This window comes from Artemia franciscana, chromosome 1 (genome assembly GCF_032884065.1).
Source record: "Artemia franciscana chromosome 1, ASM3288406v1, whole genome shotgun sequence".
Classification (NCBI taxonomy): Eukaryota; Metazoa; Arthropoda; class Branchiopoda; order Anostraca; family Artemiidae; genus Artemia; species Artemia franciscana.
Genome location: NC_088863.1, coordinates 42,364,807 through 42,380,446, shown reverse-complemented (window position 1 = coordinate 42,380,446; position 15,640 = coordinate 42,364,807). Strand labels below are relative to the sequence as shown.

General features: G+C 37.0%; 1 protein-coding gene across 2 annotated transcripts in view; it reads right to left on the bottom strand.

Moving 5' to 3' along the window:
* LOC136029912 (uncharacterized) overlaps window positions 1-15,640 on the bottom strand; it is a 38,282-nt gene that overhangs the window by 9,716 nt on the left and 12,926 nt on the right. The window contains exons 1-2 of one of the 2 annotated variants that reach the window (XM_065708427.1): window positions 15,375-15,455; window positions 9,890-10,004 (exon numbers count right to left, since the gene is read on the bottom strand). In XM_065708427.1, coding sequence (XP_065564499.1) covers window positions 9,890-9,992 — 103 coding nt within the window. In that variant the 5' untranslated portion in view covers window positions 9,993-10,004; window positions 15,375-15,455. Of the gene's footprint in view, window positions 1-9,889; window positions 10,005-15,374; window positions 15,456-15,640 lie in introns of those variants that run through there. The other variant, XM_065708437.1, reaches the window with a different exon arrangement.

Genomic DNA, 15,640 nt, shown 5'->3' with positions numbered 1-15,640 from the left:
TTATAAAGTCAATTTGTGCAGCTCCCTGACACGCCCACCAATTTTTATCGTCCTAGCACGTCCAGAAGCACCAAACTCGTCAAAGCACTGAACCCCACCCCCTAACTCTTCCAAAAAGATCGAATCCAGTACGGTTACGTCAATCACGTATCTACAACATCTGCTTATTCTACCCACCAACTTTCACCCCGATCCCTCCACTCTAAGCGTTTTCCAAGATTTCCGCTTTCTCCCTCCAACTCCTCCCAATGTTAACAGATCTGATTGGGCTTTGAAATAAGAGCTCTGAGACATAAATTCCTTCTAAATATCAAATTTCATTAAGATCCGTTCTTAAGTTGAAAATACCTCAATTTTTCTAATTTTTCCAAATTAACACTCCCCAGCTCCTCCAAAGAGAATGGATCCGTTCCAATTATGTCAATCACGTGTCTAGAGCTTGTGCTTATTTTTCCCATCAAGTTTCATCCCGATCTCTCCACTCTAAGCGTTTTCCAAGATTTCTGTCCCCTCCTCCAGCCCCAATGTCCCTGGATCCGATTCGAGTCGAAAATTGAGCATCTGAGACATAAGATCCTTCTTTATATCACGTTTCATTAAGGTCCGATCACCTATTCGTAAGACAAAGATATTCCAATTTTTCACATATCTTGGACTTGTTTTTATTCTTCCCACCCAGTTTCATCCTGATCTCTCGGCTTTAAGTATTTTCCAAGATTTCCGGTCCCCTCCCCAACTGCCCCCCCAATGATGCTGGATCTGGTCAGGAGATAAAATAAGAGATCTGAGTTACGAGGTGCTTTTAAATATGAAGTTTCATTAAGATCTGATCACTCCTTCGTAAGTTAAAAATAAGCCATTTTTTCTAATTTTTCAGAATTAACTCTCCTCCCCCCTTAACTCCCCCAAATAGAATGGATTTGTTCTGATTATGTCAATCACGTATCTAGGACTTCTGCTTATTTTTCCCACCGAGTTTCATCCCGATCCCTCCATTCTAAGCGTTTTCCAAGATTTAAGGCCCCCCCCCAAATCCTCCCGATGTCACCGTATCCAGTCGGGATTTAAAATAAGAGCTCTGAAACACGATATCCTTCAAAACTTTAGCTATTTTCTAAAAGGACATAGCTAAAGTAACGCATTCTTTTCAACCTAATAAGGGGGCCTCATGATAGTTTCCGAGGGAGGTTGAAGACCCTTGTGCCTAAGAGAGAAATAACCAAAAATGAGATATTTCTTCTGGGTTAATTAAGGGGGCCATGTCGATATTTTTCAAGGGAGTTTGAAGACCCCCTCATTCCTAAGACAGAAACAGCTAAAAATAGGACATTCCTTTGGGTTAATGAAGGGGGCCCTGTCGATAGTTTTGAAAAAATTGAGGATCCGCCTCGGCACCCTAAAAGAATTTTGTAAAAATAATCCATTCTTTTAGCGATTAGTACTGTTTTGAAAATGAGGTGTTTTCAGCATCTTGTATTCTAATGTTGAATACTTATGGTTTTACTGATGAAAACTTTTCGGGGAGGGGGATTTGAAGATATTGCACAATATGATTTTTCATCGCAATGAAAATACCACATCTTTTTTAAAAAGAAAATATTTCCATCAATTAAAGAGAGTGAAAATTCTGAGCTTATTACTATGTTCTTTTTTACAGCTTAAAATCATAAGTTTTTCAATGGAAAATGTATTTTTACTCTTTTATAGGTTACCGAAAATGAACATGTTGAGTTAGAAATATCTTTTTCTTGCGTTTGTTGTATATGTAAAGGTCATTATCATGATTTCAATAATTCTTATGAGCTTACAACATGTTTATAGATATCGTGGGCTCTAGAACAGACGAGAAGAATCTAGAGAAAATAAAAAGAATGTTGGCTGATATGAAGAAAGCTTATACAGGGCACAAAGAAGGTCGCACAAAATAGGCTTTTTATGAGAAAAGGAATAGGAACGTCAAAATATGATACATAGAAAAAGAGGGATTCCTCTACTACTAGAAATGCAAGTGATGAAACCTCAAATAAAATTTTGTATAAGGCAAGATACAATAATGAATATTATGATGAGAACGATATAATCTAAGTGAAGAAGTGTCCATTCATCAGAGAACATATGAGATTATTCTCAAAATATGATACATAGAAAAAGAGGGATTCCTCTACTACTAGAAACGCAAGTGATGAAACCTCAAATAAAATTTTGTATAAGGCAAGATACAATAATGAATATTATGATGAGAACGATATAATCTAAGTGAAGAAGTGTCCATTCATCAGAGAACATATGAGATTATTCTATGGAAGGGATTTTAAACATCAAAAATCGCTCTGGAAGAGCTCCTATATACATTTATACGACAGATCTCATTGTCATGCCAGATAAGTTTTTGCCATAATCTTACAATAAATTTGTTTTTAAATATTTTTTTTCTTACACTTTTGATAAACCTAGGGTGAGGATACAAGTAGGGATTTCTCTATACCAATAGCTTGGGATCTTCGACATATACTAGACAAACACGACTTTTTAGGGAATTTGAACTACTAGTGTCCCTTTTCTTGGATTTCTTACCACTAGGAGCATTTCTCAAACACTTTCTTGAAAAAGTTCAATAGATGAATGAAAGACAGAAGAAAGACCTTTGGTAGATGACTTTTCTCGAAAATAGCAATACCAAAGCAGAAATGCTTTGTTTCTTTTCTCATTCATATTCAACCAGGGTTGATTAACTTCTATTTTTCCAAAAAAATAACAATACTAAAGCGGAAATGCTTTCTCTCCTTTCTCATTCGCAAGAGTTGAAATCCCAGAAACGCATTGCCCTGTATAAACTTCCAACATTTTTCTCATTTTCTCCCGATTCTTCTCGTCTATTCTAGAGTCCACAATATCTAAATATGTTGTTGTAGGCTCTAAAAATGATTGAAATCATGATAATGGCCTTTACAGGGAGAAAAGTCACAATAAAAATATATTTCTAATTCAACATGTTACATCATTTTTGGGAACCTGAAAAAGTATAAAAATATATAATTCCATTGAAACACTTATGATGTTGAGCTGTAAAAAAGAATAGATTATTAAGCTCAGAATTCTTGCCCCCCCCCCTTGAGTTGACGTAAATATTTCCTTTTAAAAAAGAATGTGGTATTTTCATTGTGATAAAAAAAAAACCTATTGGGTAATGTCTTCAAATCCCCCTCACCAAAAAATTTTTGGCAGTAAAACGATAAGTTTTCAACATTAGAATGAAGAATGTTTTAAAAAACCTTATATTTAAAACACTACTTATCACTAAAAAATTGATTTTTAGGCATATCTTTTAGGAGGCTGGGGGGCTCTCAATCCCTCTCAAAAAGGTATAAATGCGAGTCTTTTCGTTCAATCGTACGGTAATTATTTGTGATCTGCCTCGTCGGGTTACGCGCTAATTGAGAGTTTAATTTAGCACACAACGGGATGCCCCCCCCCCCCTCTATTAAGACTGGCTGTTCGCTGGAAGCTAACCCTTACCCAAGTGCTGATATAATTAAGGTTTAATCCCAATATACCAGCTTATATAATTTTAGCCCACTGATGGAATAGTGCAAAAAGGGATTTAATATAGGACATGAATTTAGTGATAAAAATAAGGTTATTATATCTCCGATAAATTTTTCTGAGAGGTCAGGGGTTAGGGTTTTACTTTATCTAATATAATGTTATATCAGCTCCAATTTGGATATTCACACCTTTTTTTGCGGGGTAGGGGAGTATAAGCGACCTGTTGGCATGTTTGAGACATATCCATTTTTGAATCAAGTGATATCTTCAAAATCCAATAAACGACCGATGAATCTCTGTTCTAGTGCCTTTTTTATACTCCACAAGGAACAATACAAAATTATCTGGCCCCGTTAGCAGAACAGGAATCAATAGCGGATCACGTGAGGGTTTTGATCCCAGGGAAATAGCGGTAAACCCTTTGTTTGTTGTGGTAGTAGAATAAAACGCCTATGTTCCTAGAAAATCAATAGACGTCTGGACTGTATAACGCTTCTTTTTCGTGGGAAATAGCGAGACACCTTTGTTCCTTGGAAAATCTATAGACCTCTGAGCTCTATAAGGGTTCTGGTCTCAGAAAATGATGGAAAAAATCCCTTGCTCGCTGACACGAAATGGCCATGTGTGTTTGAAGCATGAAAATATAGGGTAAGGAACAAATGGGATCATGTCTTTATTTGGGACCCTGAATTTTTCCCTGGCCCTCACAGAGTTTTTTAAGGAAAACACTATTAGCTAACAGAAAAGAGTAAACATTCACTATGACGTAATATATAGGTGTACTATACCGTTACAGATACGCTATAGTATTGTGCAAAACCAAATAGCTTGTAATAACATCTTGAGGGACCCTTAGCTTCAATTGTACACCCCTATTTGTGCATTCAATACCGATACGCTGTCACTACTCTAATGCCCTTTTTAAGAGCCAAAAGTGATCAAAGCTTACATAGCCTCCCTTCTCCTATGCCCTTTTATCCGAACCCATCCGATCAAAACTTTGAAATTGGTACTTTGTAAAAATAGTTCATATATCAGATGAGAAAAAAATTCAGGGTCAGCAAAGCCCACCAGAGCTGGGGGGCAGGTTTTTTACGCTATACCCCAGGGCTATAAAAGGTTTTTAAGGAAGAGGTCGTCGTATGAGCGTCGGAGGGGATTCAAATGATTAGAAATTGAAAGCTCTAGGTCCCTTTGTAAGTGAAAAGGAATTAGATTATTCAGAAAATTTTGAGAACTGACCTTGCCCTTCCTCCATCCCCCCTACAAACCTAATTAACAACATTTTATGTCAAAATAATGGAAGCTGACCCTGGGCTCCCTTCCCTGACCAGACCCGAACCACCATCCCCCCCACCAAAAAAAACAAACAAACTTTATAGCAATACTTTATTCCAAAAATCCTGGGAATCCAGTTTAATTATATTAGCTCTTGTCAAGATTGTTCAAGACACCTATAGTTTTAAATACAAAAAATAGTTTGGCTACTGCCCATTTCCCTAATAGTAAACGCATTAAGTCTACTGCGGATTTGGTGCTTCGGCCAGCGGTGCTCCAATGTTGGTAGACTACTCCAGTTCGCGAGATCTTATAACCTTTCCATCATCAGCACCACGTTCCAACACAAAACCTCTCAAAGTATAACTTGGCGCTCAAAAAATGGCTCTACGGCTACCCAAATTGACCATATACTGATCAGTCAGCGTTGGCGCTCATCACTCATTGATTCTCGTGCTTACCGACGGGCGTGCACGGGGTCAAAATCCGGGAGCGATCATACCCTTGTATGTGCAAAAATACTACCGGAGCAACTAGAAACTGGAGCACCGGAGCAACTAGTAACCCTCTTTAGTCTGATATGGGAGAAGAAGACCTACCTGTTTGATTGGAAGGTATTAGCAATAATCTCAGTATTTAGAAAGGGGAATGTGACAGCCACAACTACCGAGAGACATCACTCATGGATGCGGTTACCAAAGTATTCGCGATGATTATGATTAAAAGGTTTGATGAAGCAAAGGATCATCAAACACGTGAAAACCAGTGCACATTTCGAAGATGGAGAGGGTGCACAGACCAGATTTTCACTCTTCGCCTTATTTTCCAACAGTGCGACCGCTACAACCTCACCATAATTCACATGTTCCTTGATTTTGTGACTGCTTTCGACTCAGTAATCCGCGAAAACCTACGGCGAATCTTGGTGAAAGACGACATGGCAGTTTAATTCGTGGAGCTGTCGAAAGCCTACAAGCGTTACAACCGACTGTAAGAGTGCTGGGTGAAGAAACTGAGCCCTTCAGTGTGGAAAGTGGTGTGAAAAAGGGGTGTATACTGCCCCCTGTTTTATTTAACTATTGTATAGACGGGACTCTAGAGAGGGCACTCTCAAGCTTTGATGATGTTGTTATGGATTGGGCATTAGCGTGTCTGACCTGGACTACGCGGATGACATCGATGCTCTTGCTGCTGATTCAGTAACTGCCCAAGCAATGTTAAATGAAATAGCCCATTTCTCTCAGCTACTGGGTATGAAGATCAACACTGCCAAAACTAAAGTCATGGATCTAAATTTACAGTCGGATCAGCTTGTGCTTTACGGACAAGAATCGGAAAAAGTCGATAGCTTAACCTATCCTGGCTCAGTAATAGATCCTCTTGGAGGCTGACCTTGACGTACAGAAAAGAATCAACAATGCCCAAGCCATCTTCTCACAACTCCGCCGTCATTTATGGAACCGGTGGTAGATCAGCATGAAGACAAAAATTTCTGTATATAAAGCTACTGTTAGGTCTGTTCTCTTCTATGCAGCCGAAATTTAGACGCTGAAGGTGCTTCACCTCCGTGATTTGGAAGGTCTACGAAAAATCCTGAAGATTCGATACTCTGACAGAATCTCAAATGTTGATGTGCGCCACCACTGCTTTAAAATTGAACCCGCTGATCGAACCATGCGCAGTCTTCTAGATGCCGGGTGAGGCGTCCTTGTCTGGTCCCGCTACAATTACATGTAGCTATTTGGTGCTTTACTAAAATGATTTATGGTACCAATGTACATATAAAATATTCAGTTTAATTTTATTAGATCTAGCCAAAACTATTTCCAGACACATATAATTTTATTTTGGAATGTATTTTAGAAAGTAAAATCATTTTGAAATAAAAATTACTACAAACAAGAGTTTCGGTACTGGATCCTCTCGTAGTAAAAGTCTAAAACCTACCACGTCATTGGCGCTTTACTGAAAACAAATTACATTGCAAATATTTTCTTTTGTACTTATTACAACATTGAAGATAAATATAAAAATTAAAGTAAAATTAAATTTTGAACTGGTGAGCTTTCAGCAATTAATATCATTATCTAATTCATTTTAATTTATTAATTTATTTATCTAATTAATAAGTGACATAATGGCAATTAATTATATCTAATTCATTTTAATTTTATTAGTTCTTTCCAAGACCGTTCAAGACAACTATAGTTTCACTACAAACAATAGTTTGGATACTGCCCCCTTCCCTAACTGTAGAAGTCTAAAGCCTACTGCGTCATCGGCGCTTCACTGAAAACGAACTGTATTACAAATATTTTATTTTCCAATTATTACAACATTAAAAACGAAAATAAACTTCACAATGAATAAAACCTTGAACTGGTGATCTTTCAATGATTAATATCATTATATACCAAGGCTGTTCAAGAAACATACAGTTTTCAGTAAACCGCCAATGACACAGTAGGTCATTGCAGGGTTTGATGGTGACAGTATGTTAGGTTAGGTTTTTTAACCTATTTCTAAGATTTATAACCTAATCTAACCTAAACTAACCCTTTCTAACCTAACTTCAGCTTTTATCATCAGAGACTGCATAAGACTGAAAAGGCTGATTCGCAAAGCTAATTGAATCCAAGCAGAGAAAAGGGGATTTTGGACATCCACCGGTGAATTTCAGAGATTTTGAAAAATCATAGTAACAGATATACTTCATATTAAGCTAAAAGTCAAACTAATAAAGCTAAACTTTTTGTGTTAAAAATACAATATACTCGCTCTAAATTTCACAGAGGTTTGTTTGGAAATGAAGTTAGACGAAAAATGAACTTAAGATTCCTTATTATAAGGCATAAGTGACATAATGGTTGAGATTCCAATTTTTCAATTGTAATAATGAATAAAACGCTGATAGTCTTTATTGTGAAATCACGAGAGCCTTTTGAACTATTTAAATTAGAATAGCGTTTTTGGACCTTTTTTTGGGGGGGGGGGGTCAAACCCCCTAGCCCACTGGATATGGAATTGGTTGGTTTTGTTTAAGTTTGACCCTGGTTTTTCTAATAGTTGGGGGACTAATTTGAAACTTTCAGGAAATGTTTCCTCCTTTAAATTAGTTGGAAGTCAGTTGAGTCTTATCAGTCCGTAGTCTTCGATAAAGCATAGACATTTTTAATCTAATTTCGACCATCTCTAAAAGTGATGAAAAAAGGCAAGTTATTGCATAGTAAAAAATCAGAGATGCCAAGGCATGATGAAAGACAAATAAGATGGTATAGTATACTACATATAGTATCAGACCGTAAAAATAGTATAGTAGCTAATACTATGAATGGTAAAGGTACCAACAGTCAAACAAAAGCCAAGCAAAGATGATTCAATTTATATAAGCCTCAATTTAATCGAAAAACCAATGAATGCCTTTTAAATTAATGAAGTAATTAATGAAATAACTTGAATTTTAAACATCATAAAAATATTTTCTTTAGCATAATTTTCTAAACAACGCTTAGCAGTTTTTGTACAAAAAAGCTGAGTAAAATCGATAAAACTTGTATCATCAATGAATGATTGACTGATTGAGGTAAAATGAAAAAAATGATTTTATCATTTTCTCGAAATTTTTGAAGGTCATTATTCATTAAATATACTTTCCATATGGTCAAAAGAGAGCTTGAATACCCCTGATGGAGAACAGGGAGAGTCACTACTTCCATTAGAAGAATAAATATCAAAGTTAAGAGTAAAATAGGATAATTATACTGTAATAATAAAAGAGTATAATTAAAAGTAAAGAGTATAATATTAAAAGTTAAGCACAATTTAGAAAAGCTAAGTACAGTTTAATTTTATATATTAAAAGTTTAATTTTAATATTAAAATTTAATTTTGATAATTCATTTTAATAATTAAAGTTATATTAATAATTAAATTTATTTTTATATATTAAATTTTAAATGTTTAATTATATTTATATATTAAATCTATATGTTCATTTTTATGTTTTCTATTAAGTTAAATATATTTATTAACAATGTAATTAATAATTAATATTAATTTATTAATTAATAAGTCTAATGTTAGTTTTACAAAAATAATATTAAAAGTATAATTAAAAGTTATTGTGTTTAATACTAAAGTCAAAAATGTTGCCACTTTAGGTGAAGATAAGACACTTCTAGCAAAAACAAGGCTTTTTCCAAACTTCAGATTACCAAAGAAAGACTTTGCAGCATGGCCTTTATCTCCGACGAAAACTTTCCGTAGTTAGCCCTTGGTAGACAAAAAAGACTAGCAAACCAGTATTCTACATGTACAGGCACGTACGCAGGAATTTATTTCGGGGAGGGGGCCAAAACCTTCGAAACAACAGATATAAAGTAGCGCTTTTTTATAGTAACTAAATAAATGCAAAAAGCACGTATATCGGAAAATATAGATTAACTTTAATCAGTATTATTGTAGCGGATGGGGGAAGGAGACTGAGGCCTCAAAAGTACGTTTTAGACTCAGGTTATGTTCATAGCGATTTAGAACCAGTGATTAATCTATTATATCCCACTGAAAGGGAAATTTTAGGGTTAATAGTGCAATATGGGTGCTGTGTGGGTAGTCCTTCTATTGCAAAAACGTCGATTTTAATGAAAAATGATAGTTTCCAAAATTGATCCATTAAAAGCTGTACTTTATCCTGAAAACGCCATAATATCAAGGATAATTCTATTTTGCTGTGGAAAGCAAACTCTTTTTACAAAACAAATTAACAGTACAATCGCTAATTACTTCAAAGAGGGTAAAAAGTTAGACAGAAAATGGATTAATAATTGGGCAGTGACTTGATCAGATAATTGCATGCTGTAAAATCCCCCCAAAAAAAATTCATACGTGTATCTAGATTCTTAAAAAATGTCCTACTTTTGCCAGAAATCCCAAGAAACCATGGGGAAATTAAACATTTCGAAAAATTTCGGGGGGGGGCCAAAGGCCTCCCCCTGCGTACTTGCCAGTACATGTAATATCCTTAATGAAATGCAACCGTGGAAAAATGGTATGACTAGAAACATACCTTCTCTGACAATGTTGGAACTTGTTTCTTCTTCGAGAAAAGCTGCAGCATAAACATAGCCTTCAGGCCTCTTTCTTCTTATGAATTCCTTTGTAATTGTCATTTTTTATTTGTTCTAAAAAAAAAATTCAAACGTATTCTCATATATATATGCAACGATTGCAACCGTGGATATCCGAATTGTGAAGATCGACATTCACCGGTGGATATCCGAAATACCATTTTTTTTTCTCTTTGGATTTAGTCAGCGTTGCCAGTCAAATTATGCAAGATTTGATGGTGACAGGTTAGGTTGGATTAGGTTAGGTTTTTAACTCATTTTTGAGATTTGTAATCTAACATAACCCAACCCCACCTAACTTTAACTTTTACCATCAAAACTTGCCTAAGTCTGAAAAAACTGATTCGCAAAGCTAATTGAATCCAAGCAGAGAAAAAGGAAATTAACCGGAAAATGTTAACATTAACCAGACTGTTGACATTCACGGTAACATATATATTCATTAGCACACAATGTATTGCTTCCCTAGGCTGAATGAAAACTCATCCCAAGAAATGTAATTGAATAGGATACTTTACTTTCTGCATTCTCTACGCTAGTCTTGGCCACCGGGGTAGAAATTCGTATGATAGTTTTAACTTAAACCGGCATTGCCTAGCGCTATCTATTTTTTGTTTTTTTTCAAATGAAACTTAAGAGTAACATTGGAACTTAGGGTGACATTCTGTGTATAAGGAGGATTGGCTCTTTTCGACTCCCCGATCCTTGTGCTGAAGTTGTTTTTACCGATTTAATAATTTTATACCGATTTACCGATTGTTTTTGAGAGTGTTGACAATTTTCTTAATTAAAGGATATATGCATCAAAAAGCTTGTTCTTGATGCAGTCTAAAACCCATTTTTTGTCCCATTTTTAGCTCCCGTAACTTTGAGCTTTCGTTCATCATACGTTGTAATAAAAACTTCAACTTTGATCGAGGGTTGCCAAAGAAAAGGAGGGGTGATCTTCTTTATCTGTGAAATGATTTCTGTTTAAGTTTTAATGTTACTCTTTACTTTCGTTTCAATGAACTTGTTTTTAATTCAATTTCTGTTCATCTTTAATGTTACAGATAAAGAAAACAAGTTTTTCAACAGAAAGTAAGGAGTAACATTTAAACTTAGGACAAACGGGAAATATTCCGTATATGAAGGGGTCTCCTCCTCAATACATAGCTCTTCCCGCTAAAGTTTGTAGTACTTTTAAAAAGTTTCTTATTCTTATTATGCGGCTCATGTGTTACAGCCAGTCCCAAGCCTGGAAACAGGAGGAGAGCTTTGGGGCAGACTAGCAGCCTGCCCCTGAAAAAAAAAGATTTGCCAAACGCGGCGGTTCAAGAGCTGTTTACAAAATTACCAATGAAATTATCAGAAAACGACGTAACCTAAACGAGCCAGCTAAAGACGAAAATGGCAAGATGGTCACAGTCCCCGATGAAATCCTTGAAGTTTGTGCCGTACATTTTGAGAAAGTCCTCAACAGACTTAGTCCTCCGAACATAGCAGACGTCCCCAAAACCCATTTCCTGGACCTTCAAATCAATGCAAAAGAGCCATTGACCAAAGAAATAGTTCAAGTAGCTCACAAGATGAAAAACGGTAGAGCACCAGAAAGCGATAGGATGTCAGCAGAAATGATCAAAACCTCTTTAGGTGATTGCATAGCGGTGTGGATCGCATTCTTTGCATGCATCTGGAGATTAGAGAAAGTTCCTGAAGAATAGACAAAAAGCACACTCATTAAGCTTTTCAAGAAAGAAGATGCATCAAAGTGTATAACTGGAGGGGAATCAGCCTCCTTTCCATCCCGCAGAAATTATTCTCACAGATAATCCTCCACCGCGTCCAGACCGAATTAGATAAGCACATGAGAGACGAACAACATGGCTTCCACCCATTTCGCTCCTGCTCAGACCGTATATATGTCCTACACACGTTGATTGAGGATTGCAACGAATGGAGGCAAAAGATGTACCTCGTCTTTATGAACTTCGAAATAACCTTTGACTCCATACATCAAGAGTCGCTGTGGAAAATCTTTCGACACTATGGTATTCCAGATAAACTCGTATCCCTGGTCATTGCGCTATATGAAAACACGGAGTGCTGCGTTTGGAACCACGAAGAAAATACATGGTATATCAGTATCATGTCTGCTGTCAAACAGGGATGTGTCCTCTCCCCCCTGCTTTTTGTCCTTGTTATCGAATATGCGCTCCGAGATTGCAGAGGATTTGGGATCCAAATATACAATAATAAACGACAAGCAGATCTTGATTTCGCCAACGAAATCACCCTGATTGAGGCAAATAAGGAAAGGCTCCAAGAGCTTTTTGATATCATACGAGAGAAAGCAAGTCATTTGTGGCTGAAGATTACTTCGGAAAAGACAAAAAGCATGGCAACGAGTGACTCACTACTAGGAATAAAGGTGGGGAAAGTTCAGCAGAGCTGGTTGTGGATTTCAGATACCTCGGAAGCACAGTCGAACGAACTGGATCAAGCGAAAGGAGGTATAGTTTAAGACTGAACAAGCCAGTGGAGCTTTTAATCGACTAAAGCCAGCTTGGCGATCGAAAAAGTGCTCCCTGACACTGAAATTGAGGCTGTTCAACAGTAACGTCCCCTCTGCCCTCCTCTATAGCTGTGAATGCTGGAAACTGAACCAACAGCAAGAAACGAGGATTCTTGATTTCGAAAACAACTGTCTTCGCATGATACTGAACATTAACTGGAGGGACCACATAGCTAACCAGAGAGTTCACTCTATCACGCATCAGTCCCTGGTAACAGATGTCATACGCCAACGAAGTCAACGCTACTTGGGATCCATTATCTGTATGGCAAAGATAAACTCTCCAGACGATATTCGAGTTGGCAACCAGAGCGAGCTCAAAGAAGAGGAAAGCCAAGAAATACACTTCGTCGTACATATCAGCAGAACCTGAGTTTATTAGCTCGACAGTTCAACCCCAATGGGAAGATGTCTGGGCAGCAGCTCATATGAGGGATGATTGGCAAATTTCTGGATGCCGAATTTTTGGATCGAGGGAGGATTTCTGGATGCCATGGGTGCCTCCAGCAGCAGAGGAGGAACTAAGGTCTAAGGTAAGGTGTTTCATGAGTTGCTTTTTAAAAATTAGTACAATCAGCTGAACTATAGCGTGAAGAGTGACGTATTGAAGAGGATCAAGAGTTAACCCCCACATATACGAAATAATTTGCATTCAATTTAAGTTTTAATGTTGCTCCTTGCTTTCAGTTTGAAAAAACTTTTTTTATTTAATTTCTGATTGTTTTTCAAATAAGTCCAGAAAATCTGGCTCCATCTCCATTTAGTCTCCATCTCTATCATCCCATCATAGTCTCCATCTCCATCTCTCCCCTCACAGAAAATTCCTCCATGGAAATTTTCTCCCACGTAAAATACACCTCCACCCCGTTATATTCCTTTTGCATAATTTTCTCTTGCTGAAAATTCCCCACGTAGAGTTTCTTGTAGAGGATTCCGTCTGAAAAATTCTCTTTAGCATAGTTTCATTTGGAATAGACTTTTGATTTCAAATCTGTTTTCAGATCATGCCAGAAATCACCCCTTTCGTGAAAAAATTTTCCTGAAAATCGCCCCACATCCATTGAAAAGATGCCCCAGCGGAAAATAGTCCCATGGAGAATTTGTCCCACAGAAAATTCCTTCATAGAGGATGTCTCCCGCAAAAAAATCATCCTTTAATGGAAAAAGTTCTCAATTCCAATATCCCCGAAAATTTTCCCCGGACAATTCCCCTGAAACATCTCCACATGCAAAATTGAGTCGACAAACAAAAAGTAAGACAAAAAAGAAAAATTTCTTATTGTAAAGTTTACCCACTTTAAAATATCCTCTGGAAAGATCACCCTGGAAACCTGCCGTCTTACGGAAAACTATCCCCGTGGAAACCCACCTTCAGTAGAAAATCCATTCCTAACGAATGCCAAAACACTTCCTGATAACAAATACTATATGTAAACAATGGGCAAATGTCATTACTACTACTACTACTACTACAACAACTACTAATAACTCACTGTAGCACCAAGCCACCTGAGGCAAACACAGTTACGCACGCTCCTCCTCCATCCCAATATATTCAAAGCTTCCTTCATTAAACCCTCCCAAGAACTTCTCATTTTGTTTAAATCTTTCTCTATGACATCTTTCCAGCCCAACCGCAAACGACCTGCCTTTCGTTTAGCCCCAGACGGTTGCCTGAAAAGGACAATCTTTGGCAATTTGTCATCTTGCATCCGCAGAACGTACCCTAGTCATCTCAACCCTTCTCTCATTATAGCCCTAAAACGCGGGATTGAACAACACTTTTCGTAAAGCCTACCTGTTTGAAATACGGTCAGTAAGTTGGGTACCCAGAACAATCCATGGGCAATTTCTCTGGAAAAGCATCTCGCAAATCTTCATCCGCTTTTCGGAGCGCCAATGCTTCAGAGACATATTTTGACTACTGTCATCACTTTAGCTTCCAATATTCTAAATTTGGCTTCCAGACTTATCTTTCCTATTCTTCCGAACTTTTTTTTAACTGTGAAAAGATATTCTCAGCTTTGGCTATTCTACTTTTAACATCTTCACTGTTCCCACCGCCCTTACTAATGATACTACCAAGGTAAGTGAAGCTGTCCACCTGGTCACTCTTTTCGTTACCCAACGTCACCTTTTCAGCTTTACTTATTCCTAGCTTTAGTGACTTCTTAGAATTTGTTTTTCAAACCTATTCTAGCACCCTGAACTCGCAAAACCTCTAGAAGTTCATTCATTTTGCTCACACTTTCACCTAGGATCTTTAAATTATTAGCCTAATCCATGTCCAGGAGAGTTTTTCCTCCCCATTTGATTCCGTGGTCTCCCATTGCCTTTCCTCTGCTCCTTAATACATAGTCCATCAAAATGATTCATATTTATCAGCTGTTAACCTCATTTCCTACCTTCACTTCAGCAAAATTATTCTCGTACATAGCACTTATCACTTTAATGTAATTATATGGTATACCATACAAGAATAATAACTTCGCTAAAGACCTTCTTGCAACAGAATCGTACGCTTGCTCAGTATTTATAAAATCGAGGACCAAAGGTGTTTGATAATTCAGAAACTTCTCAATTATTAACCTAAGGGTGAAAGTTTAGTCGACACTTCGTCTACCTGTTCTGAAACCACGCTAATCTTCTCTTATTACTATGTTTAAAGCATCTCTTAGTCTAAAAATTATCATATTACCAAGCTACAGAGATTAAGCTAATACCTCGATAATCATCACTCACTCTTATCACCTTTCTAATACACTGGTTTGATTAAGATTATTGTAAAATCGCTAGGTACTTCCCCTTTTTAAAAAATCATATTGATAATCTTCCGTAGTCTTCAGTATATAATAAATTTCATAACTTACAGCCTTTTCCCCAAAAGCTGTGAGTGCGGCCATATTATTTCCAAAGGATTATTTATTGGACCTTTTTAATTATGCTGAAAAAAATAACTATCTTAAAATTGTGGTCGGGCGACTTTGGGGAGATATGGGGTATAGAAGGGGGCTAGCTGCCCTCCAATGTTTGCTTAATTGCTCCAATGGTTACTTAAAATAGCTCTAGAACTTTTTATTTCCGTTTGAATGAGCCCTCTCCCGATACCCTAGGACAGTTGGTTCTTTATAATCAC